The 27,725-nt window shown below is 35.7% G+C and overlaps 1 protein-coding gene across 1 annotated transcript in view; it reads left to right on the forward strand.

Moving 5' to 3' along the window:
* The window catches only part of ADGB (androglobin), a 109,352-nt gene that overhangs the window by 75,784 nt on the left and 5,843 nt on the right, over nucleotides 1-27,725 (forward strand). Inside the window, exons 24-32 of the mRNA XM_029962717.1 lie at nucleotides 386-479; nucleotides 1,982-2,116; nucleotides 2,924-3,077; nucleotides 8,237-8,424; nucleotides 9,987-10,171; nucleotides 16,170-16,369; nucleotides 17,530-17,641; nucleotides 24,467-24,564; nucleotides 26,230-26,385. Of these exons, the coding sequence (XP_029818577.1) occupies nucleotides 386-479; nucleotides 1,982-2,116; nucleotides 2,924-3,077; nucleotides 8,237-8,424; nucleotides 9,987-10,171; nucleotides 16,170-16,369; nucleotides 17,530-17,641; nucleotides 24,467-24,564; nucleotides 26,230-26,385 (1,322 nt within the window). The remainder of the gene's footprint in view (nucleotides 1-385; nucleotides 480-1,981; nucleotides 2,117-2,923; nucleotides 3,078-8,236; nucleotides 8,425-9,986; nucleotides 10,172-16,169; nucleotides 16,370-17,529; nucleotides 17,642-24,466; nucleotides 24,565-26,229; nucleotides 26,386-27,725) is intronic.

The raw sequence follows: 27,725 nt of genomic DNA on the forward strand, positions 1-27,725 counted from the left end.
TCTTTTTAGCTGCACAGATAGCCTGGTATCTGCAAATGAGAGTTGCTTTGAATTAATGAGCCTATTCTCTGAGGACAGAAATTATCACATATCACCACATGTTACAGTGAAAAAGCTGTAAATTAGAGAAAATATTGATCACATCATTTTTGCAGTTATAGGAGTGCTGAAAAGTACAAAGGTGATGAACAGTGGAATATCCTCTGTCAAAGGAGAAAACAGTTTTCAGCTCAGTGAGACTCCTGTAAAACTACAAATAAAAAATAGTGATTCATAAGGCAATTTACTTGTATGAGTGGCATTTTTCAGAAGTATTTGGCAGGTGTAAAATTAGAACAATGCAGAAGTTGGATGTTATATTTTCTAACTTTTGTATTATTTCTAGGTACTAGAGAAAATGCTAATGTTGAAGAAACCCTGAAAACATTGTGGTCTATGATTGAATTAAATTTTGAACAGTGTGCTGTAATGTTGTTAAGGTAATCATGCAATAAATAAAACTATTCAATTGCAGGCAGTAACATAGAATTGTCATAAATTGCTATTTCACAAAATAAACATGGTAAGAGCATTATTAGGTTTAAAATTACAAAACCCTGTTGGAGGACATGAGATGTTTTCAGTGAAGATAAGCTGTGCTTTATTCTGTATACCCTACATGAGAAAAATATAATTTTTAGATATGTTACAGATTTTTTTTCCTACAAGTTGAGCTACAATATTATCTTTTTCCTGTATTTATTCTTTTTCTTTAGTATCTTGTGGGCTGTTTCGTAAGTATAGATCTGATACTGATTCCTCAGTTCAGCAGTTAGCTAGTTGATTTAAAGAAACTTTTCAATTCACACTATCTGCTAAGGAATAGATATTAGAAAGGGAATAACTATACTATTTAATGTTACCACCATTTATTATATAGTCATAGGACTTTTTGTTGCACTTGCTTGAAGCGAAGTAGATGTATTTCTAGGTAGATGCTTTCCCTGGTATTTTATTACAACTTTTGCAAAGACAGCTATTCCAATTTCAGTAGTGTTCATTAAGCCATTTGCAAGCATGACACTTTTTGAGGATCACGTATTTCCATTAAGTCATTCAAAAATCTCTCTGCTAGTGTTCACACAACTGATCTAGCAGTATATCAGTTCTTTCAGGGGTAAGGAGTCTGAACTAGCAATAATTACTGCCTGTGGGTGTAAATCCTTACTCTCTATAATCAGTAACTTGAGCAGCACTCAAATCAGGTATAATTTAATTTTACTTTTTAGTGTTTCTAATCCTGTAAAACCTTTGTATGTTGATGATATCAGAACTTAGCAACCGCAGCCTTGTTCCAAGTATTAGACCTCCATTTAAGATTTGCAGCACCTCTAAATCAGCAAATTAGATCCAGTTTTTAGTCTGCCTTCAGACTTTTAAAACTTATGGGCTCAAAGGCATTGTCCCAAGGGATACACTTGGGTGTTAAAGTCATGCTGATGTGCTTGTGTTTAATTTTTTTTAGCAACTGACAGAATTGCTTTTAATATAACAAGCTAGCCCCTTGGTCAATAAGTTTTCCTTTTATCCCTTTCTTGTTCAAAAAAGTTTTAAAATTAAATAAAGGGTTTTGAAATCTCCTAATGATGCCACAGCTTGAAGATGACCGTTTAATGTAAAGAAAGTTGTATTAACTGATATCTATTTAAAAAAAAAGAGGTAAAGTTTTGTAGAAACCATAACATTTTGGGCTATTAGAAGAAATTGTAGTCATAGATAGACTGATGGAGAGAAATACGTGTATGTCTTTGCCATTAACTCTGAAAAAGCTGATCCCTATGTGATTTTTTTTCGGAGAACAGCTACTAGAGAAACATTTTTATATTGTTTTTTTTACATTCGTGCACAAAGCAGTGTTATTCATTATTGGTATAAGTAAAAATCAGGATATATGTGCCTTCATGATTAGATTTAAATATTTATCTTGTTTGCTGCTTTCCAGAGAAATGTTTAGAAGAAACTGTAAGTCAATTGAAAAGTTTCCTTGTTATGAAGATGAATGGTGTAAAATGTCTTTTGCTGACTATGCTGTAACGTGTGCTGATCACCCACCACATGTGTGGTTCTTGGTTTTTAGGTGAGTTTCATACAGCCCTAAATAACTCCTATGGGAAAGTAGTACTGATAGGCTGTGTTTTTTCACTAACCTGCTTTAAAAACTTACTTCTAATTGCCTGCTTTCCCTAAATTCTGATGTATACTTGTCCTGGTTTTGGCTGGAGCAGAGTTCATTTTCTTCTTCATTTCTTCTTCATTTTCTTCCTAGTAACTGGTACAGTGCTGTGTGTTTTGATTTAGTATGGGAATAGTGTTGATAACACATTGATGTTTTGGTTGTTGCTGAGTAGTGCTTATCCCAGTTCAAGAACTTTTTGGTGTCTCGCACTCTGGCAGTGGGAAAGTGCATAAAAATCTGGGAGGGAGCATGGCCAGGACAGCTGTCCTGAACTGGCCAAAGGCATGTCCTATACCACAGAACAGCCTGCTCAGTATATAAAGTGGGGGGAATTACCTGGAAGGGGGCTGATCACTGCTCGGGAACAGGCATCGGTCAGTGGGTGGCGAGCAATTGTATTGAGCATCACTTGTTTATCTTGGTTTCTGTTAGTCTCTCTCCCTCTCCTTGTCATTTAAGTTATTAATATTATTAGCATATTTATTATTATATTTTTTTTTCAGTTATTAAATTGTTCTTAATACACGAGGTTTACCTTTCCTTTCTGATTTTTCTCCCCAGGGTGGGTTGGGTGGGGGGAGTGAACAAGCGGCTGTGTGGTACTTCATTGCTGGCTGGGGTTAAACCATGACAATACTTTTGCTTTGTGTTACACAAATCCCTTTTTTTGTGAAAATAATTTTGATGCTATTTGAATATTTTTTTTAGAGAAATATTTATTGTTCCAGAAGACATGCTTATAGTGACAAAGGTGTATACCACTATCCCTTCTTGTAGACTTCATATTATTGATAATGACACACTGGAGGAAATGCCACATGTCTTTTTCGAAGTGGCACCTCATGTTTATCCCAAAAATAAGGTAAATGCAAAGAATTGCTGTGAAAAGTATAATTTTAAGAATAATAAGTGCCCAAATTCTTTGGACATTTTTAGCTATGTCGTAGCGTTCTACTTAAAAGTGCACCCTTATTTATTAGCAAGTTTGAACAGAGATTGTCACTAATTTGCTTCTGTGATAAACCTTTTATAGCCTTAATAGGAATAGCTTAATTTTATTTGATATTTTTTTGCTGTTGCTAAATGGAGAAATATCGTTTGATTCCCTGTGCTGTGCTATTCTGTGGCAATGTGGTTGATGCTGATGCTGTGCACGTGACAGAACAATATTCAAGAGTTAAGGGTCAAACTAAAAATAAAGTTTAAATAGCCTTTTATAAATCATTCCTACAAAAATTAGCATGCATCTTCAGACACTAAAGGTAATTGCAGCTTTGATGCCAAATACAGCTTTAGACATGCTCCCCCTCCCAAGTCCTACATGTTACTTTGGAAGCATTGGTGTAAATTACTTCTAAAAAAGCCTTTATATTGTTAAATAATTGTTACCATTTCCCATCCTCCTGCCTTTTGACCTTTGGGCTAAAGAAGACACTCTAGTCAACCTTACCTCACAAGTTATATGTTCTACACTCTTGATTACTCTCTCCTCTGGACTCTTTCCAACTGCTGTTATTTGGGGTTTTTCCTTGTTTATCATGCATAACACTGAGCACAGTAAACTTTATTCCAGTGTATAACTTGTGGCCATACAAATGGTGAGTAAGGAATGTTAAGTTTTCATCTTGTGGGCTTTACTTTTGCTTATATAACCAACTGTGATGCTTGCCCTATTTTGCAGTGCCATTGCTGCTTCATGTACTTCTGTAACCCTAGTACTTTCTTGAAGAACTGAATCCTGTACTTTATTATTCTTGAGTAAATATAGTGTATTTCACTACTGATTTTAATGCTGTTTTTTCAGGCCATTTCCCCAGTTTAAAATAATCTTTAATTCTAATTTTCTCTTCCTCTAAAGCTATCATACTTCTTAGTTTGTAATATTAGCTAATTAAGCATATATATTCTCCATTTCACCATCTTAATAAATATATATTTTTAATAAAAAATTTTGAATGGAATCAGGTTCAGGTTAGATCTTTGAAATCTCACTGACTGCATCCTTCTCTTTCAAAAGGAGCCATGAATATGTGCTTTCTGGATGTGATTGTTCAACAGTCACCCTAATTTCTTCATTATGACAGCATTTCCTTTGGCTTAGAAGAGTGATCAAAGAGACAGAGTCAGATATCTCCTTCTTTCCCATACTGTGCTTTCCTAAAAAGGGAATCTTGGTTGGATTGACAGGACTTATTCTTTACAGTCTTTTTGCTATGTTGAGGGGGTTGCAAGGAGTTCATTCTACTAGTTATTTCATGATGCTTTCAACCTTTGGGGTTATGCTGACTGATACTAAGTACCTTAGTGTCCTCCATTAATTATCAAACATAATTTGAATGTTTAATCATTGTTTTAGTCTGTTATTTAATTATCCTTCAGACAGTTCAGCATTTCATCAGACCTAACTAGTCCAGATTCTTTATTTATCTGTATTATCATTTACTACTTAATTTCCTATTCTGGCCTGCCTCTTATCTCTTAAATATTATCCCAATCTCAACTATTCTATTCACATGTTCACAGTTGATCTTTTAGTGAAGACGCATTCTATTCACATTTTAGCCCTCTCAGTCTCATCTGTCAATACCAAAGAATTGATTCATTTATAGTCTAACACTGTAGAAGCAGATTTCTTGTCTTTTTTTTGTAACTTCAAATTTCATTAGACTTTTTTTTCTTTAGAATGAACTTGCCTTATCTAGTGTTTGTAGTGAATATAAGCTGAATGTGACAGATAAGGAGTGCTACTGCTGGAGGACAATGCTTTGAAAAGCAGGGTTGCAGACAAGCTCTTGAAGCTCTCAAAACTAATTGGGATACTCAGAAATGGTGTATGGATTCCACCAGACAAGGAAATTTGGATTGGAATCTGACAGTGGCAAGTGGCAGGATGCGAAAGAAATCTCAGTGGTGACTGCTACTTACTGCTTTTCAGGAAAGTGACAGGTTGCACAATCACAACTTCAGATTTATTTCAGATCCTGCTTAGCAGACACAACTGTCTGGTTCTACCCTGCAAGGCAGTTTTTCCGTTTCCCTGATTTCACTAATTCTTTCTTAGACCTTCTCCCATTTAATCTATCTTTCTTGAAGAAAGGTGTCCAGAATCATACACAACGTTCAAAACAAGATCTTACCAATGCTCTGTGTAGTACAGTAGTTTTCATGTTGGAAATGCCTGGGGATTTTATGCCCTACCCAAGTAGATACATTCTGTAATATTTTTTTTTCCCCATGGGTACAGCACAATAGCCTCAGTGATTCTGTTGATGACTAATGGAAATGGCCCTTTTTATTTTATTCCTGTGCTTCACTGTTGAAGAAGTCCCCTCTTAAAGCAGACATTTCTGTTATTATTTGCTAGACTAATGGCTTATATTTCATAATATTAAATGTGGTTAATATCAGTAAAGAGTGATTTTGAGAGTATTAAAACAGAATTGTGCAGGCATGCTGTATTTTCTACATTTTCTTACCACGTTTCTCAACACTGCTCTTGAGTTCCTCAGTAAGAATATAACCTTATACTCTACCATTTAGCTTGTTTTCTTTCTATTTGTAAATGGCTCACTAATGTTTCAGTGGACCTGCCCAAGCTATTGGAAGCTCTATTGATGTTTTGACAACACATTTTGCAATTATTATTAAACAGAGAATACAGCTGTATTTTTTTAATCTGTTACCTTTCTTTATAAAAATATTTGTAAAAAGCAGTCAACAATGTAATACATCAAGCAAGAAATTATATGGTTTGCCTGCATTCCTAAGTATCAGTATTATTACAGAAAAAGTCCTTTTTTTTTTTTTTTAAATACACCTCCCAGTTAGTTTTTCTGCTTCAAAACTATGACTCAGCAACTTACAACACAGCTAAAAAGAAATCCTGTCAACAGATACTGTTATTCTGCTGCAGAGAAACTCCTGGAACACATTAAAGTTCATTTCAGAATAACTGACAATAAAGATAAAATCTGCACACTAACAATAAAGTTTGTTGTCATTTTGCAGAAATTACAGTCTAGATAGAAACTGTCTACTTGTTTTGCATTATTTGGATGTTTTGATTCTGCATTACATTTTCTTCTTCTGTGGGACTTTTTTTCTCCTGGTGGATAGAGTTTTGTGAGTTTTTTTTAGTTCTTTTGTTTTGTCTTTATATTCTACTCTCTTTATTATTCACAAGTCTTTCAAATGGATTGTAGAAAAGGATAGAGATAAGCAATCAAGCTTCAGCTGACCTACATAGATAAGAGTTTAAGAAATCATCACTACCAACATATTTAGTCTAGAAAAAAGAAGTCTGAGCAAGGACACTGCTCAGTTATTTGTCTTGACTAGTCGTAGAAGGATATAGGGGAATCATCTTACTTTGCCAAAAAGTTGGTTTAGGTGGTATATTAGAAAACAATCCTTTCTGATTCTAGAGATGGTAAATTGTAACAAGATATCTAAGTAGGTAATGAAATTTCTCGAAAGTTTTTTTAAGAAAGAGACATAAATCTGATGGGATTGTCTAGATCTTTGCTCATTTCTCAGGAACACTTGATGTTCCTGCCAGCTGCAAAATTTAGTTATTGTACTTTCTAATTGCTCATGGTGTTCAGAAAGTGCTCACTCAAACAAACTTTTGGTCTTGTCTAAATTTTCTGCATATTTATAGCGAATGTTAAGATTGTATAACCTTATCCTTATAAGTAGGTGTACAAGAGAAAGTATTTTTCTCATGCACCCCATGCTGTCAGAAAGCACTTGAATATTTGGCTAAATCCCTCTCAGTTTCCAAATGTGCTTGTTAAGAACAGGAGGGCCTATATGTAACTATATGCTTAACTAGATATTTAAATAAGTGACTTCTCCTGAATTATAACTTTGAGAGGTTGCTATTACCTTGTGGTGATGAAAGGTTGTAAAGAGCCTTACAGTTACAATTCCACAAACTGGAATCATGAATAATTCATTTTACTTTCTTTCTAAGTATTTCTGAAGTCCTGAGTCACATAAAGCCCTGCATTATTGGATAGGTCTGAAATCACAACCCATTTATTTTAAGGATTTTTCAACAAAGCTGTTTTTGCTTGTAAATACTGTTTTATTTAAACTGAAATTTAGCAGAAGACTGAAAGAGTTAAAAGCTTTCAAAGAATTTTCATCTGGACTATTTCTTGGGTGGAACATGAAGTTTTAATGTTTGAAATAGAGAGTTAGTAGAGCTGTCTTAGAGAATATGAAGAAGGGACTTAATCCTGAGTTCCCCTGTAACACTACAACTGGCCATTGCACTCCTTATATCCCTTTTTCCTGTGCCTGCCTCTTAAGTAATCACATTAATATAGCCTTCCTTATTACAAATAAAAATTAATCAAATTTTGAAACTTTTTGTTATACTCTGGTTCCTCATATTCCTATTCTCAGAATTCATAAAGAACACATAAATCAGCACTAGGCTTATTAATTTTGTGTTTCAGGTTTTGTTAATTTTTTACTTGAATTTTCTAATACTAGAAATATTTTTTCTTAAATCTACATCTTCATAAAAATAAAATTAATATCTTGAAATTTCATGCTGTACTTGCAATTGCATTATTAAAAGCAGAGGCAATATTAATTTAACCTCAAATTTGAAGACAGAAGTAATCCGGTCTCTAAATTTCCATGCAGCAAGCTCATCCACCTTTACTTTCACACTGCCTAAAGCATGAAGGACATCTTAAATCATCAAATAATTTGGTTACAAAGTGACTTCAGGATTTGATTGTATCTGCCCCTAAAAATACCTGCCAGCTTTGAAGTTAGATTAAACTGAATTTTACTTACTGTGTAACTTTTTGCCAAATATAAATTGCTATAATAAGAGATGCATCATAAATTGAAATAGAATAGAATCATAAGATTCTTGCTTATGAAGGACCTCTTATTCTATTACTAAGTGTAACATGGACAGAAAGTGTGTTGCATGTAGTCATAGAGTGCATTTTAAGTAGTTTTATTGCCAAGTAAAAATGACTTGTTTTCCCCTTTCAGAAAGGATACACTTTTATGGCTGAAGCACATACTGGTGACCTACCTGTGGCAGCTGGAAAATGGAAGCTCAGGCTCATCAGTTCTCATAGTCCACTTCCATTTCCCTCTCGTGAGACTGTAAAAAATGTGTATTCTACTAGACTATTTAAAGGGCATTACATACCCAACAAAGAGCATATAATGTTTAGGTAAATATTGAGAGGAGAATGATTAATTTTTTTTTTATGGGTTCCTTTTTCTTAGAAGGGGAGAGTATTGAGACAAATATCTAAATTTTATAGACTATCGAATTTACCATTTGGTTTGTGAAAGTGTTGTTTTCTGAAATATTGCCACTGCTTAATGAAGAACCGGTATGAAGTGCACAGACTATAACTTCAAAATAATAATAATACTGAAATAATACTGAATAATAATACTGAAAGCTCGATCTTATCTGTGTGCCAATCGCTGGAATTCTGTAGTACTTCGGGGGATTAAATATGTATTAAAATTGAGATTTTGCAGGTGGGGAGGAGACACAAAATTTGATACATTTTTTTTCAGCTATTCAGATGAAGCTTTAAATAATAAAGGAATGCAACACTTTCTTTCCTGATATATCAGACTAATTTCCATCTTGCAGGGTTGGTAGAAAAATTTACATACATTTTATTTTAGCATCCTGATTCTTTGAGGAGAATACAGTTAATTAAAATGTGATTTAGTTTTTATTAATCCTTTTTTAATTGGTTAAAGTTAATTAAAATAAGTTCTGTCTGAGTAACTTCAGAACCGACCGCTAATAAATCACTATACTGAAGTTTACACAAAGGAGTACACACTGCACTAGAACAGGCCCTGTGCTTAGAGCTGATTAAATTTATATATTTTGAAGGTTGATTCTAGAACATTTTACCTTGATTCCTGAAAATTTGTTTGAATATTTCAAACCAATGGATTATTCTTGGATTAAATGTCTATTCAGGAGAAGAAACAATGAATGAATGAAAAAAGCATGTAATGGAAACGTAACAAGTGGACTCAAATTTTTTAAACTCTCTCTTTCCTGATGATTTTTTTCCCCTTTCTCCTCTCTGATCTTACCAATCCTTAAAAAAAAATATTTTAAGATAGTTATATATTTTTGGCTCCAAATGTGCTGAAGTCAGGGTAATGGAGTTTGTGTGTTGTCATTTCTTTACTCGTTTGGTCAGATTAGTCTAACAATTTGTATTTATGATCAAAAAGCAAATAATATATAAAGTAGTGAGTCATGGCAAAACAATTATTTAAATTTTGTCCTCAGATTCTAATTCTACAGTCTTTTAATGCAAAAGTGTTTTAAGTTGACCAGAGTAGCAGCTGCTATCAAATGAGTTATCCCTACCCTTTTGAAAGCAAATAATTCTTTTTTTTCCCCTCAGGTACTTTTTAAATGATACTGTTCCCTTATCTGACTAACCATATTATTCTACAAATACTAGTGCAGCAGGAGGTAAAATGTATATTTGGACTTTTGATAAGGCAGTGAAAAAAATAAATGGCTAGACCACTCCTTTTTTGCAGAAGCAGCACTTTCTTTCTATGTGGATTTACTGCACTAAACTTCACTAGAGGAAGCTTAGTCCCCCAGATTCCAAGAAAACAGTTGACTACAAACTCAATGTTAAGTGTTTGCTTCCAGTTTGGCACAACATTTAGGTGGTTTCCTAAAAAAATTATCACATACAGTTGGTTATATTGCTATAATGTTTTTCTTCCTATTTAGGTATTCAGTAAAAGTCAAAGCACCACATACTGCTACAGTGCAGGTACAAACCTCTAAATCAGATGTGTTCATTAAACTACAAGTCCTAGATAACGAGGAAGAAATTATAAGTGTCACTGGAAAGGGCTACGCAGTCATCCCTGTTTTTAATTTCCTGAGTAATGGATCACTTTTGAGCTCCCACTGTAAGTATTGCATTCTGTATTTGATAATTTTATTCACTGAGGAATATGCGTTCTTACAATAATTTCAGGTAATCACAAAAAATATTATTTTTTCCTACTCTTTTCATAAAACCCTAATTGCTTTGTGATTGAATAAAATCAACTACATTTTTGAGCAATGAACAGAAGTCCTTGGCCCTCAACAATGAGGAAAGTCACTGAAAGGATTGATTGAAATAAGGTGTCCAGCCTTATTTTCTTCCTCTGCCTTTTGGTCTTGTTTTATAACTGCGTAAAGAGTTTCATGGATAGTGAAGTAGCTTCTCAGGGCTGAGAATTTTTATGCATGTCCTTGCTTTGTCCTTGAGTGTTGAAATAGATTTTATTTTCAAGATCTTGCCATTATTTGTTTGATCTTAAAGTTCAAAAATTTTGGCCGTTAGGAAACTGATACTCAGACAATGGGACATGGTAAATAATTCACAAATTACACCGTGCCTTGTGGTTTAAATGCACCATCCTAAGCATCACTCCTTTTAGCAGAAGCACACATTTTATTGTTTTCTCATCCATCATATGAGCCCCAGAGTACAAGGCAAAAGGCTCTTGAATAAATGATGTAATACTTATCCTTAAGAAAAACTCTCCATTTTTTACTCTGCCTTTGCTACAGCTTCCCAATGATACTCATTGAAATAGGAGACAGTGAAGGAAGAGCTACTTGTTCCAGACTTGCAAAGTTGCAATAAAAGGCATAAATGTCCATTATAGTATTGTAAATTCTTTATCATAGCAACTTAAATACCAAGATAGAGTTATAACTCATGGGAACGCTTGAATTTAAACAAAATTTTGTTTGTAACTTTCATTGAAAGCTACCGCAAACACTTTACATACTTTCAGCAGAACATTTGAATCTGAGAAGTTTATTTGCTCAGAGTTGGGTTTTTTCTTTCTTTATTTTAAATTTTATTGTCATTCATTACGCTGCAGTTTTGTTAGCTCAGTTCTTGTTAATGGTGAGAACCAGTGTGTGGTCAAAGGTGCTAAAATCCATGTATTTTCTCTTAGTACTTTGAAACTAGTGAGCAAAAATCCAGCTGTCATCAGTTAAAAGCGACTTTCTGTAGTCCAGCAAACTAACACTCTGAATCTACTGCATGCCCAAGTGTGGCAGCATAGAAATACTGTGACAAGCGGCAAAGAAGTAAAGAAAATTAAGCCAAACTCGGTGGTGCCCAGTGAGAATACAAGAGTAATGAGCAGTAACTTAAATGTAGAAAATGCAATTTAAGCATTTTGTTTATTTGTTTCATTTTCACTCTCAGGGCGTCAAACACTGCAACACGTTGCCCAGAGAGTTTTTAGAGTATTCATCCAACTAGATATGGCTGTGAGCAGCTTACCCTAACTGACCCTCCTTTTAGTAGTTGAATTGAACTAAATGATCTTTAGAGGTGTCTTCCAGCCTCTGCCAGGTCCACTCAGCCTCCAGTGATCCTGTGATATCAGTTAGTAGTTAAGGCTTATATTTTCTGGGATTTTTTTCTTAATGATACACAAATAGTCCAGTTTCCTTGGATGTGCTGTCCCACTAAGGAAGTACTGATTTACAAATGGACTTAAAAGAGAGAGCCTTTGGGTTGAGATTTATCAGTATTCTGCTGTCATCCCCCTCTGATACAGTGATAAAACTTGGGGCATACTCCAGAGGACAGACATTCTCTTTCATGCTCTATTTTCAGACTTTCGAAAGTTAAAGCTCTGCCAGACTCAGTACTCAAAGAGCTACTATCAGACACTATTAGCTATTTGCTACTGGCATTTTTATTGTTTGGTAAAATTGGAGATGGGCTGCTAAAGAAGTTAAAACAAAACTGAAATGAAAATTTTGTCATCTGGAAGTACTCTCAGCTGGTTGATTGACATTAGATTTTGAAATGCTGTTTGACTTTACTGTTCAAAGCCAATAAATACAGTTGAATGGGGTACATAATTCTCAAGACTAATTTTCAAAAATTGTCCCTGTAGTGCTCAGGTAATTTTAAAGCAAAAATTAGGTACCATCTACCTGCCTCCATTCCACTTTTTATATGTAGTAGGTTTTATGGGCTACTGCCATGCCATCTTCTTTCATAATCTTTGTTTTCCTGTTTTCTATACACCTCACTTTTTAATCAAACTATTTACATTTTATTTGTATACTATTTTGAATTATTCATTATATTTGTTTCATTTTGAAAATTATTTCTTCATAAGAATTACAAATTTGCTTAAATAAAACAGATGTTTATAAGCTAACAAGTCTGTTATTGTCCCTCCATGGACACCACTGTACATAAGATAGTAAGATACTAAAATCTTCAGTCCTTTTATGAAGACTCTTAAACAATAAGTCTTCTGTAAATCTGAGTTTCTGCCTGTTTGAGCATATGGGAACCTGAGGCAAAGACAAGTTATTCAAATACTGGGTCATTGCTTTGTTAAAGCCCCAACAGAATTATACTTCATGTGCTCACCTCCACTATTTTGAACTGTGTAGTTTTCATGATCCTTTAGAATAGTGTTCTATATGAAATTTCAATGCTGTATGGGAAAAACAATAAAAAAAATCAAAAAAAATAATAAAAAACCAAGCTATAATTTTAGACTATATTTGAAGGTGAAATGAATATTCTGATGCCCCTTAAGTGTGTGTGAGTATATATAGGGAGTTGCCATTTGGAAGGAATGACTGTGAAGCTGGTTTTTTTACTATTACTAGTATTTTTACAATACTAGACCAAGTGGCCTTAACGCTGAATTCTTTTCCTTAAGTATATATCTTGTCTATCACAAAGAAGGTATTTTGTGTAAAATCTTTCAGAACATCTAAACTAAATGAAAATATAATGAAATGTACTCATTATAACCAATACTACTGAGTGTCTGTAGGTTTAGTAGTGGTTCAGTTTACGGCATTATAAAAGCATGTTTCTTTGCTGTTGTCAGAAGTGTTATTATGGCATGTACAAAACAATAAAGGGACATTCAGAAATACTGATGCCAAGTTCAGGTGGAGAGTTGTACAACCGACACTCAATACAACAAAATTCATACTGTCATTATCTTTTTGTCCCCTAAAACAGTGTATTTTCTCAGAATAGGAGTAATCAGAAAACACTACTATACCATCACCACCAAATTTGTTAGTTAAGCCAGTCACAATCATTAAATTCGAAAGTTTTTCACTACCACGAATGTTCTGCCTCTCATAGAATTGATTGCTGTGTTGCTAGAAGTACTAAGTGACAATATTGTGCAAGCATCACCAATAAAACATTATCTCCCTTGCCCACCCACTGCCTGTTAATTAATCTCCAATCACAATATCATATTCTATAAACGTCTTTTGCAGCTCAAAAACTACATTAAAACCGATTGATTTTAAATATATTTACCTCTTCTGAGCTGTAGCAGGTGACTTGGACCTCGAACATTTGCTTGCCAATAAAGGAGTTACATATTGACACACACATTGCAAGCACAATTTGGTTTGTAGATACAAGCACAGCAGTTCTGTAAGCACAGATGGGCAAGTGAATGCTCATAATGCTCTTATTTTCCACAGTAACAGTCTGATGCAATCCTGTTGCAAAGTATCTTTCAGATATTTGTTTGAATCTTGAAGCAAGGTAGGTAGGAGTTCCTTCTAGTCAGAGCTTTGCATAGGAAAACCAAGACTGAATATTTTTATATGTAGTAAGAAAAGTAATTTGGTGTCACAGCACCACCTGGTGACCACTGCTAGAACTATTGGGTATGTATGTATTTTTGTGAGCTTTTCCAAGTCATCTTTCCAGCAAGGAAAGCAGAATGGGGGATTCCATCATTCTGAGCTGAGTTACCTTCATGGCACGATCATCATCTGGGCAAACCGTTATAGATTTTTTCAATACTAAAGCTCTTCTGGTTTAGGAGAAAGAGAAGAGGAGGGTAGCGAGGCAATTGTAGCCTAAGGACCACAACCTCCCTTGAAATCTGCATACCTTGATAGGTAGAGATAAGCTCCTTCAGAGGGCAGTGCACATCTAAAGCCCAAGCTCCAGACCTCCTGGAGAGGAGATCGCCTCTCTGTTGACTTCAAGAATGAGTACATTTAGTTGGCCTCACTGCTTTTACAGCTACCTTTTTTGTAAATTACTTGCACTGGCCCTTGCTGACAGCGCTCAGACTGGCATTGAAGATCCTTCTTGACTAGAAACTTTTATGCAAATATTGCAGATGGTAACCTAAAGGCAGTTTACCTAATTAGAATATGTCTTTATGTAGTTTTTCTTCCATTTGGAATACAAATTGTGTCTTTGGAGCAGGTTTTCACTGAGATGTAGAAAAATACTCAAGATTCTGGTATTTGGATAATGTTTCTTATTCATCCAAATGTACTTCCATTGAGTGAAAGACAAATGATTTTGGTTCCTTCCAATGAAAGACCTAATTCTCTAACCATTGTGAATTACATCTACTCTCACCTTTGCAACATGGGAAGCTAACTGATACCTGGAAGGCTCAGCAGCATCTACTTGAGTGAGAAACTATTCCACAGATACAGGCTTGTTTAGGCATACCTGTTGCAAAATAACACCCATGAAGTTGCATCACTTTAAAAAATGGGTTAGAGGAAATCATATATTGTCTTCCTTCAAGTTTCTCTCATAGGCTTCCTTACCAAGAGGGAGAGCTCAGGTGCTAAAGATTCTGAATGTAATGCAGGAGAGCAACTCATAGCTTGTGATTAGGAGTTTGAGACCTCTTGAAGAAAGCATCTCTGCTAGGTCTTGTTTTCATTTCCTGACTTCTGATTTTCTTAGGAGCAAGGAAGCACTGGCTTATGCAGAGGAAAGATACAATAGGAAGTAATCCATGGCATTTGACTTTCATAAGAAAAAATATTTCCTGACTCCCATTGATTTTCTAGTGGCACACTGAACCGCTTACTTGGCATCTGTACACTGACACACCAGCAGTTAATTTTACTGAATCTGGTCTAAAGTCCTGTCACCTCCTGTGAATTTCCCTGGATGTTTCATCAACACATGACACTGTGCATTTTTCTTTTCAAGTCTTGCAATAATGCAGTTCTCATCCTTTGCTTCTACTATAAACCTTGGAGAGAGTAAAGCCTTTTGTCCTCAGTGAAGTCAAAATTTATCTCTTTCCCAGTTGATAGTGGAGCTGTTGTTAGTGTAACATAGGGGAAGCTGCTTCCCCAGAGGTGTTAATTTCTGCCATTATTCAATTTTTTTATGAGATGTGCACTTCTAGAATTCTCTTTCCTTTCTCTGTAGACGTGCAGGCAAGAGAGTATCAAAAATTTCATGTGGCATTAGAAATGAAAACAAATTTATGGTTTTCCTTAGGTGACAATGATATAACATCATAAATTATAGACTACAAATAATTCTATAGCTCCTTTCAAGATTGGCTTTTTCTAAACTTAAGTCAGCTATGGTCTTTGTGTCAGTTTGGCACAAAATTAACTTTGTGTCAGTTTGACATAGACATACTTGATAAAGGCTTCTGCAAGGTTAGGAGTTGCCAGAACTGTGGCCAATGCACCTCTCCCCTCCATCCACAATTGTACACAATTTTTTTAATTAGGTTATCCACACAGAGACCCCATCATACAGAGTACAAAGATATCTGTTTTCTGTAATGGTGCTGTTGTGATTAGTACAGGAAAGACGGGTGGTGTTAGGGGGAAAACAATTATACACTTTTTAAATAGTAACAGTAGTTATATATACACAGTATTTCAAATTTCTCATTATTTACTTTGAAGAGATTTGTGATTTGCACGCAAAATGAAATCAGTGTACTATTTGGAATAAGCATAATTTTAATTGGAACCTTGTGAGTATAATACAGTGTGAGAAAATTGACTGTGCTAATTCTTTCTCTTACTTTCTGGGGGCATGTATTTACCTTATACCAATGATTCATAGAATTTCTGGATTTTTTTTTTGTTGTCATTTTGCAGCAAAAACCTCAGAGATTATTCAAAGTAGTACAAAGAAGGAATCAGAAACTGGACAATTAAAAAAAACAACTCATGATTCATTTTCAAAGGACAGCAAAACTTCTCTGAAGCCAGAACTTGTACAAGAAGATCCACCTACATTAATAGATGAATCTTTGCCCTTGGAAAACTTCCAAAATATTGTTGAAAGTCCACAACAAGTAAGAGATTACAAATCACTGGGATTTGGGGAAAAACAAAGACAAACAAAGAAAAACCCCAACAAACACGATGAAGGGGTATTGCTAATTCTTTTGGTACATATGGAAATCTTATATCCTGAGGCAAGAACAAGGAGTCCAAAATTAATTGTTGGTAGCTTTTGAATGAAGTGATGAAGAAAGGATAATGTACATGTATGAGTGACTAAATAAGAAGGGAGTTTCACATCAAGGGGATATATTCTGTCTTTACGTGTTCTTCATTTGACAAATCCAATTCAAGTACAGAATAACTTTCAGCTAAGGACCAAAAACTGCCAGAAAGTAAGTTAAACTTCAGATGCCTCAATGTGAACTTTCTTTGAGATATGTTGTAAGACAAGACCATCTTTTATAGTTTTCATAGAGAGACACCTATTTTCAGTCAGCTAAAAGCTTTAGTAAAAGACACACAATATCTGCTAATAGAACCAAGTTTCTCATAATTTCAATACCTTGGATTTTTCTTGATGTCAGTTAGTATTATTTATCTATTCTAAAAAAATAACATATATTTTCTAGAGCACTTCTTGCTTCTCTATCTCCAAATGTTTCTCTGCTGCAGTTTTTCTTCATAGTTGAGTTCAATTGCAACAAAATATTCAAAGAAAACCAGGGCTGTTCCTTTGACTCAGAACTGGCTTTAGAATTTGGAAAACAATTTTTAAATATAGCCATTTCCTGTTCAGTTTAGACAATGTTTAAAACAACCTATGGACCCTGTCACCTCTTCCTCAAATTAAGGCATCATTGAGTGCTAGTATTAGGGCTCAAAACCCTATAGTAGGTCTTAAGATCAACAAAAGTCTTTGTTTTAGTACATGGCATACATAGGAAAGTTACATTGAAATCTTAAAGGAATGTAGCTTCTTATTGTATAGCCCAGTTTAGTTTCACTTGATAAACACATGATTAATTGTTCGATTTCACAGGAATTAAAATAAAATCTGTGGAATTAATGCTAATTTTTTAAGCTTCTTTTGAATGCTTTTATGTGCAAGCTTGTAAATTAATTATGTGTTTTATTTGCTGAATTCAATAGCTGGCAGTTTACTAACCTACAGGACTTGAACGCTTGCAGTACTTGTTATGTCTTCAGCATGCTGCATTTTCTTTCACAGTCTCACAAGTATATGATTCAGGCACTAGTGTTATATGAAAGTTGGCCACTTCCTGAGGATCACACTCTTTCTGTTCAGGAACTGGAAGAAGAGGAGAAAGATGAAATCAAAGGTAGGTTGACCTAGGCACATATTTATTCAAATGCATCATGTTACTGATATTTAAAAAAATCCCATATTTCCAGAAGCAACACTTTTTCGTTTATTCATTGCTTGAGTGAAATAATTAGGGAACAAAGCTTTCTGTTCTGTAGGTCTTAGAAATTGCATGAATCTACAGCTTCAGTTCACAAATTGTAAAGAAATATGAGAGTACACTGCAGAACTCACCTTAGCTTCTTGGGGCTCATCTTTAGGCAGAGATCTGGAAAGTTCTAGAAGTATGACTGCTTTTACAGTCAGAGAGACTGATGAAGTCCCAATGCCCTGACAAAGTATATCCAAACATAGAAATTTCTACTGAAACTACAGAAACATACCTACTGGTAATTTAAGAAAATGCACTGACAAGAGGGGGGAAAAAAGGCCTGATTTGGGATATGTCTTGCTTCTGTACTGCTAGGAGAAGAATTTAGCAGGAGGAAAGATTAGGAGAGGTCTCAAGTACAGTATATTCAAGCTAGCAAAGGGACAGAGAAATTACAGAATTTTGGGGTTTTTTTTCCCTGGATTCTCTTAGCATTTCTTGTTAACGGACAGAAAACACTAAACCCAAGGTGTATTAAAAGCAGTTAGAATACTAGTCAATATCCTAATAATTAGATGAATGTCTCATATTTACTTCTTCTTTTAACACTGGGGTCAACATGAAGTTATTTAGATCTCAATTATGTTAAAGTTTATCATGCCTGAGAGAGGCAAGGCTGCTGCCACTGCACACCCCCAGGTCCAACTAGTAGTGAGGCTGAAGATGTAGTCCCAACAAGCATATGCAGGTAGACACACATGCACACTATGTATCTCTATCTATCTATCTATCTATCTATCTATGCATTACCAGCTACACAGATCACAGACAGACAGTCAGAGCACTCTCACAAACACAGACACAGCACCAGCGACTTCATCCTGCTTTCCCCTCTCTGGCTGGAAAGAATGGAAGTTCACTAGAGAGACTATATATTTATATAAAGGTGGATCCTTCCACCGACTGGACTTAGACACCTAGTCTGCACATTACCTACCCCCTGCATCCCCTGTGAGGCTGCAGCCCTACTCCAGCTGTTGGTGCAAGCTGTCATCCACACATGCATGCATGCACCTGGTTGCCTTGTGCCCTTGCCCCTAGGTTCCTGCAGAACCTAAAATATTAATTTCCACCATTCAGTTAATGTCCTGTGTCATTAATATTAAAGATCTATAACTCAATTTTTAAAATAAGTAATGAGTAATAAGCAGATATTATTTGCATTATCCTTCCTCATAAACATATACTTACTAAAATCCTTCAATTTTCTTAGAACAATTTGATCTTTATTTACTAGTGGTATATCACAATCTAGTTACATATTTCTACTTAAATGTCTGGTGGGTTTTTTTGTTTTAATTTCTAGTACCCTGGACTGAAGTTAGATTCAGCAGCAGTAATTGCTGACGTACATTATATAATTTCTTTGATTTAGGATGTGTGCAATATTTGAGATTTTTTTCAGTCTTCCTTCAGTTATCATTACACAACTTTACAAAGATGTATCTTGTTGATTTACTGTAGTCCCTAGTCAGTTTTAGTAGTGTTTGAGGAGTTATATCATGTAGGGTTACAGTCCTGTACACAGCTTTTTAGTGGCGATTTCCCCTGCTTGTAGTTTGCTGCGTTTTTCACAAAATCATCTTTTCGTCTTGGATGATTCCATTTACTCTCCTAATTTTCTCTTTAATGATAGACTGCTTCTTACAATACACATCCTATTACACAGTCTTTATCCTTCGGAGTCGGCTGTATAGTAACAGCTTGCACTTAACATACCAGTCAAGCTACTGGTGTGTATCCTTTTATACAGCTGTTTCCATGTCTATAAAACTGCAGGTCAAAGGAGGTCATTTAATCTTTAAGTTTCTTCGCTACTTTTCAGCCCATATTATTGAAACTTGTCCGTGTCATACTCATGTTTAGTCCTAGGTAGCAGTATTCCAGTTCATAGCTTCCCTTTTCCATGTTAACTGATGCTCATTTGCAGTCAAATGTACTTAAGCCACAGTCAGTGATAACGAACGCTTTTTGTTTTAGGATTATTTTAAAGTGTAATTTCTGTGTCCTCTCATAACTGCTGCCTTTCAAGGTAGCACAAGTCCATTTTACAGTTCTTATTAACTGTGTGTTTCTGTTTATACAAGGATACCAGCAGATTTAAACCGAGTTTAAAAACAACTTATATCAAGAAGTTTAAACATTGCCTCTCACTGTATTTACTATTTAATATTTATTTTACATACTCCTTTTAACAGTAATATTTATCTGGAGTGTGTACTATGGTTAAGTGGTTTGGGGAAAAAACAAACATTTAATCTTTTTTCTGATTGTGAACTAGTCTTAAATCAATTTGAAAACTGAGTTTTACCATTTGAATCTGACAGCACCAGTTGTTAAACACACAATTCATATAATAGTAATGTTGACATATAACCAAAAAGGTATTGTCTCACCATGTGATTTTTAAGAAAGCTGCAGTGAACTGGATGAAAAATTCCTGCAACAGATTTTCACCATTTCAAGTATCACTTTTTCACGTAAGGCAACAGTGCCATCTGGAGTTAATTTTGTATTAAAACTAATTTATCGTGGCAAAAGCGTATTTCAATTTTGTATTAACAGTTACTAAAGTTCTCTGGCATACAGATACTGTGATAATTTTGTATCTGTTGATGTTTGTACTTGTGAAAAGAACTGTGTTATTGTTTTAGTTTAACAAGACACCAATGTTTGCTAAGGAGGGCATGCTAGGAAGAAAAGAAACCGAACTTCTCCCTCTCAGTTATTATAATTTTGAAATTAAGAGGCTTCAGGTGAAAAGGTGTGGAAAAGGAAAATAACAGCTCAGCTCTTTATTTATATATATACTATAGTATATATATATATATATTAACAAACCTGAACAAGCAACCACAACTTTCAAAACAAGTCCTACTTCCCCTCTCTGTGTAACCCCCCCAAGCAGGGGCCACTCGCACATTTCGGAAAGCAAGGGGTGCAGTGTCTCACTGGCAGGCAGCAGGGAGGTGTTAGCAGGCATCCTTGAGGTGGTGACTGCCGTGGCTCTCCCGTGACAGTCAGGGGCCATCCGTGGGTCCACACACCCACTCCCGTGCCTCTCTGCAGTTTTGATTCTTTTCTCTCTGTTTTCTCTTTCTTTTTTTTTTCTCCTTCCTTTGGGAATTGTTAATGCAGCAGGTCTTCAGTAGAAAAATAGTAAAAAATAAGTAAGGCTTGGATTATAAATTCCTGTGTAAAAGAGGAACAATTAGCAGGCAATCTTGCAACTGCTAGTACCATTTTAAGATCCATGACTATGTGAACAAAATCCCTTTAAGATTCATCTTGTATATATGATTTTCAACTATTATCATTTTGCGTTCTTTGGTTTTATTTTTCTTGTAGTAAGATCATAGGTTTTATTGTGCAACTGTCCCAACCCCGAGTTGAATCATCATTGTGTGCTGAATGCTGACTGCAGTATGTGTTTTCCATACTGCCTTAAATTAACTCAAGTGTATAAGCTGTTGTTAAAAGAAGGCTGTCATTCAACTGGGAAAGCAAGGGGAGATAGGGCACCCAATCCAGGTAGTAGAGATAGGTTTGAAAACGCAGGACAGGTAATAACCTTCGGAATATTCCCTTTTATCCTCCAGGGCTGGGTATGTTCCTCCCACTGGTTTTCTTTTCCCATGGGAGAACTTGCTGGCTCATGCCAAGGACAGGATTCCATGAGATGTTTAACAGAATGTTCAGTTCTTTCTCTCTTTATGTCTCTCCCAGCTTCCCTGTCAGTAGTGATTAATCACTTGCCTGGTGTTCAATGAACAAATAGATCACTGAGGATAAATGATGGTGCTTTAGACCTCTAAGTCATGCTCTAACACCACACTAGTACTGCAACCATATTGGTGGTTTGTTCCTATCCTGGTGTATTTTTACTGTAACTTTAGTGCCTGGATGAGCCAAACTTTGTAAAGATTTTTGACATTGCTATCCATTGAGTCCTTATGAGGGTCCAGTCAGAGATGGGAAAAGCAACATCTGAACTTCTCAATCTTTTTGTGACAAAATCTGAAAGTCCCTCATGGGATGACTAACAGTCATTACTGTCAACTACTGGGTAATCCCACTAAATGCTCAGAGTTTATTTTAGACAGCAAGGAACATGATATCTTATCAAAGAAATTTTCAGAAGACTCCACTGTATTTTAGCTGTGAATAAGATAGATTCTCTCTAATTTGAATTTCATAAATCAAAAGTAGCTCTCTATCTTGCCTAAAAAAGAGAATTGATGTATCTCATTCTGAAGTTATGAGTTTCAGATAGAAATCATTTGGTGTAATTGTTTATCTTGTCATAGGCAGGACATCAGACTGGACGATCACTATGTTCCCTTTTGGAATCAGACTAAATGAATTTCTGAATAAATAATTGAAGAGCAGTAGAGAAGCTAATTTTAAGAGTTGCTGTTGGCTGTGTGTCATCACTGTTGTTCTGTGTGATGCCCAAGCTTTTCTTGGTGCTGTACAGATATAAAATCTGACACTGAAAGTTTGTGATGATTGATGCATAAGCTGTGAGCTGGAATGACTTTTTACTTTCTGTGTCATCTCCCTTTCTTATTATACCCCATACAAAGCATTTGCCTGGCTTAGCCCTTAAAAAAGCCCCAAGGAACTACTTACATCTCCCTTTGACTCAGAGTGGATGGGTTGCATTCTATAGTGCCAGACTGCAATCAGTGCTCTCTCCAGGTATATCTGGAGGATGATTCCAAAGCTGGGGAGACTGCCTGCTCTGCTGAGGGTGCGGAAAGGGCTGGGAGAACCTGGACAGTGCAGCATCCTGTTAGCTAGGAGAGCTCAATTGAATCCTGTCCTAAGGATTCATATCAGGAGTTAAAGAAGGTAACCTCATTCAAGCCCTGTCAATTCATATGCTTGCTTGTTATTTGCTAACTTCTCTGTGTATACAATAAGTTTTGAGCATCAAAATGTTAAAATTCAGAGTGGTAAAATATTTATCAGAACCAGAAAAAATGCTTGTGATATCCCATGACACAGAAAGTCTCTGTCTGATATAATTTAGCTAGCTACACGGAATGCCTTTGAGTGTTTGTGTAAACACTAAATAATTTATCTCTAAAAATTAATAATTCCTTGAATAATGCATGTACACCAGCCTGATTTATGGTGCTAACATGTTATGATAATGTGAAATTAAATGGAAAGCCATTTATGTAACCATAACTTTCAATTTGCTTTATATTTGCATATCCTCTGGATTTGTTTTAGTATATTCAATATTTGTGGAGACTGCTTTAGTTTTTGCTTTCATTCTTTAATGTATGCCTTGGTAGCATTGAATGAATGAAAGCTTAGCACTTTGGTGTCATAGTATATTTTTTAAGCAGCATGAGGAGATAAGAATAATATCCTTCCTTTGAAAATTCTTTGGGATTTAAAGTACAACATATGATGTAATACACATATATATCATATAATATATATTTGTATGTGGAGTTATATGTGTGTAATAAATATGTTTATGTACATTTATTATTTGCAATTGTATATATCCATATAACCTCAGCCATGACATTGCAGATCTGATCCAAAGCTTGTTAATTGTGCAGCACAGTGATTTGTCCTCAGTGGAAAGAAATTAGAAAACCATAGATTAAGTGAAAGATACCTCAGTATTATCATCAGACTGTGAAACAATCACTCATATCCACTTTTTTTCTAAGAGAAATCCCCTGGTTTATTGTATTGACTAAATCTAGGTTTTCAGCATTTGTCTCAATGTTTCAAACAGTATGAAGGTGGAAGGAAATGGAGATTTCAGGCTCAGCTTTTTAATCTTTCTCATAGTGTTTTGGATTGATTCCTGGTTGTTTCAAATGACATGTTCCTTCTGCTATTAAATTTATATTACAGGCTTTATTAATTAATTTCAACAAGAATATGACATGCAAAAAGTCTTGTTAACAGCTCCCGTCAGCTAAGACATTGCAGAATAAGTGTCAATTCTCAGTATCTTTAATTCAAATATATAGTATACACATGTACTGATAATATAATTAATTAAAAATGTTCTCAGATAGTTCTGAGAATGATAATTTCACATTTCTTAAATATGCATCAAATCTCAAATATGTTTCTTTGCCTTAACTTCCTTGCATTTTTGGTGGGATGTATCCTTTTTTCTGTTCTTCACAGTCTCAGGATTTCAGACAGCGAGAATACTGACTTTACCTATTTCAAGCTTCTTACCTTCCTGGTGTATAACAGTAACAGAGATTGTGTGAGACTATGTGAGGGAAGTAAGAGTCAGGCTGTGATTCTGTTCATTTCAGTATTTATACTGACACATACACAAGGTAACAATGCAGTGACTGATGGCAGGGACCATGGCAAACTCATGTTTAAGCCCTGGGTAAAGTGCTGTTTAGGACAGATTAGGCTGTTGCAGTATGTCCACCTTTTGAGTCTGTTTTGAAAAAACTGTTCTCACATTTTTTCTTGGTAGTATTTGAAAGTGTCAACAGATTAACTGGCTGTTCTTTGTCTCTCTGTATGGCTATTTTGTGTTGTTATTTCAGCCTGAGTATTATATGAGGAATTATATTTATGGATAATAGTGATATTCTATAATTCATCATGCATTAAAACTACGTCTGAGTAATACACGGGGGAAAGGAAGAGAAGCATAGCTTCTCCTAATGCTCATTTCTTTTGAAGGACAAGAGTTTGCAAATATTCCTAGATCAACCAGAAAACAAAGAGCATCTGAGAAGATAGAAAAAGAGAAGTCCCAAAGAGGATCGGTTGAATTTCAGGTGAGAACAAAGACAACAACTGGATTTGTCGAATGTGCCATCATTGTAGTGAACATAAATATATTCTCAGGTCTGCAGGTTAGTACTGCTAGTATTTCTAGTGTATCCCTTGCATTTCTCTGTGTTCTGCTTTGCCACCTTTTTAGATTTAGATCTGTAAAAAGATGAATTACAAAGGTTGAATGTAAAAGATGTGCATCCTGGATTTAGAGATGCGATGTGCTCATTTCTTTGTTTATGTATAAAGGAACTAGTGGTTGTTCCTTTTGTTGGTGTAGTTTCTGTCTCTGCTGAAAGTTTATTAAATTCCATGAATTCACCATATTTGCATCCCATTAGTCCCTCATTGTAGTGGCTTTCATGGCTTCCTAAGGAGATGAAATAGGTCTTTCCACTACAGTCAGTTCCTGTCTCATATATCACAATTGTCATTAGCTTGCAGATGTAGAGTGGCAGAAGAATTCGTATCTGCTTGCTTACTTGGAGATTATTCTCATCTGTGATGGGGTAATCTGAGTGTTTTGTGGTTGACCAAAAGGCTGTTGCCAGCCTTTATGCCATAAAAGGAATAATGTTATTGATTGCAAACAGATTAATGAAAGGCAATGAAGAAACTGACAGTTCTTTGTGTAATGGCATTGCTTTTGCTGGGAGTTTTGCTGCCTCATGGCAGGTAGTTCAAGGGGAGAACAGCTCCATAGAATTTTTCATGAAGAAATCTCGACTGAATTTTTTTGTTGACTAAACCTGCAAACTTCCCTGTGACTCATATCCACACCTAATTATACAGAGTTCTTGAATAGTGCCTTAATCCTTCTTTCAGAGCAGTCTGAGTGGCTGCAGTTTAGCTTTTTGGCCACAGAAAGTCAATGAAGCTTCAGGTTATGTCAGATTCCTTCCTTCAGCTCCATTGGTGGGGTATACTAGGGATGCTGGGATGATGGTTCTTAGGAGTTCTTAAGTCCACCACTGAAACAGATACAAGTTTCAAGATGGAGCTCTTGTAGATCAAGAAGATGCCCACCTTTAGTCTCAAATAAGAGCTGAACTCCTAACTCTGCTTCTAAATCTTGGGCTTAAAGCTTCTTCAGATGATACGGTTCACAGAAATATATGCAGCACAGTGTCTCGTTCATTGGTCAGACAGCAGAATAGTCTCCTACACCTCAGGCACTACTTACCCTTTGGTTCTGAAGAAGGTATGTGTTAAGGTCCTTCAGAGAGTTTGGGAAGTGATTGGAAAAGAACCTGATAAGACATAGCAAGGTTTTTTTCTACACAGAAAGCCCACTTAAATATAATAAGGCTTCTAGTAAAAAACCTAGTGGAAGGAAAGAAAAGTTGAGAGGAGGGGAGAGAAGTGGAAGAGAGGGGGAAGGGGAAAAGGAAGGGGAGAAGGAAGAGGAAACAGAAATGAAAAGCAAAGGAAAAGAGAAAGGAAGGGAAAGGGAATGTGGAGGACACTGTATGGGAGTGGGGGAGAAACATGTAAACAAAGTACCTCAAAGAGCTTCCACACATTGCAGAGTAATCTTCCTTTCCTTTGGCAGCCACTCTTTGTGTCATAATGCATGCAAAACTACCAGGATACAAAAACATGACTTCATTCTAAAGAGTGGTAATAGATGTATGCCAGCGAATACATCGTGTTTATTATACTTTCAGCAATCAACTTCGAGCAAACCGTACTGGACTTTACGTGTAGTTAGTGAACAGAAAGAGGTAGATCATCTGGAGATGAAGAAAGACACCCAGAAAGCAGATGAGATCAGAGCCATAAAACAAGCATGGGAGTCTGCAGAGCCAGGAAGAGCTGTCAAGGTAATATCAGAGTGGTATCTTTGCAGTGGTGTCTTCTGCACAAGTTCCAGGAGCTGTTGTGATGGTAGAGCAGTTTCCACAACAGGGACCTTCTTAGGGCTGTCCTCTTCACCACTCTATGGAAGATAGGAAATTTTATAGTTTAAAGAATTAAAAGTGCATGAATTCTGAGCAGTAATCCAGATAATTTCAGGCCTCTGTAGATCACTGAGACTTTAGATTCTACTTTACAAAACATACAAAAGTTTCTCTGTAGAAAGCCTCTTCACAATTGCAAAGCTGCTGCTTGTGACAGATTTAATATTTAACATGAACAGATTCTGTTGAGAAATACACTGCTAAAATGATTTCTCTTGAACAACTGGCACCTGGTCATGTCACCACTCACACTGTCCCCTGCAGCTAGGATCCTCAAATTCATTCTGGGTTGCAGGTTATCCATGGGCCTGTACATGTTCTGTATGAATTCACTAATTCAGCTGTCAGCTACAGCGGGATATTTTTGATGTGACATATGCTTAAGATGAAAAAATAATACATGTTCTTTCTACTAAAGCAAAAAATTGCACTGCTAATTCAGAATTGGAAGCATCATACAAAAAAAAAAGAAAAAGAAAAGAACAAGATGTAGTCTTTAAACTATCACCACCATTACCATTGCCTATTGAAGGATTCTCAGCCAGAATCCCCACCTTAGAAGCATTTTGTCTTTTTTATATTACCTTTCAAAAATGAACCTCAGACATGGGTCTTTCCATTTACACTTTCAGGTTTTCTAAGTTTTTTTCAGTGTATTCAAAGCTCAAAACTTTTTCTGACAGTACTCTATTAAATGGTCTAAGGAGAGTTGCAGCTCTGCAGTGGTGATTAGTTGTGCTGAGACTGAAAATGCAAGTACAGCCTCCTAAAGATTAGCTGGAAATGAATCCCATTTGATGTGTAAAGAGTCTCTTCAGAATGCTAGTTCTATCACCACATCCTTTTTTGATCAGAAAATCAACTGAATTGCAACTACAGGGTTCCATTTTGAAAGCCCCTTCAGTCTGTGACATTTTTCTAAAACAGCTATCATTAAGAAAATTGCAGCACATGGAATATGCTAAAAACAAGGTCTAAATTGGGGGCTGCTATCCAGCTTAAGTAGCTTTCTCTTGCCTTTCTTCTTGATCACCCTGCCACAATGTCTGCCCATTCCAGGGGTCACGGACTTTCTAACTATGGGAATCGGATGCCTGACTCCAGGGTGACCTTTGTCTTCTGTCTGTTCTGGCAATCTCAGCCCTTAAGAAAATGCCCAATGAGCCAAAGTCACCTTCTGAAAAGATATAGAAGTGCTGATG

Source organism: Manacus vitellinus, unplaced genomic scaffold (genome assembly GCF_001715985.3).
Source record: "Manacus vitellinus isolate BGI_N305 unplaced genomic scaffold, ASM171598v3 scaffold_4_pilon, whole genome shotgun sequence".
NCBI classification, from domain to species: domain Eukaryota; kingdom Metazoa; phylum Chordata; class Aves; order Passeriformes; family Pipridae; genus Manacus; species Manacus vitellinus.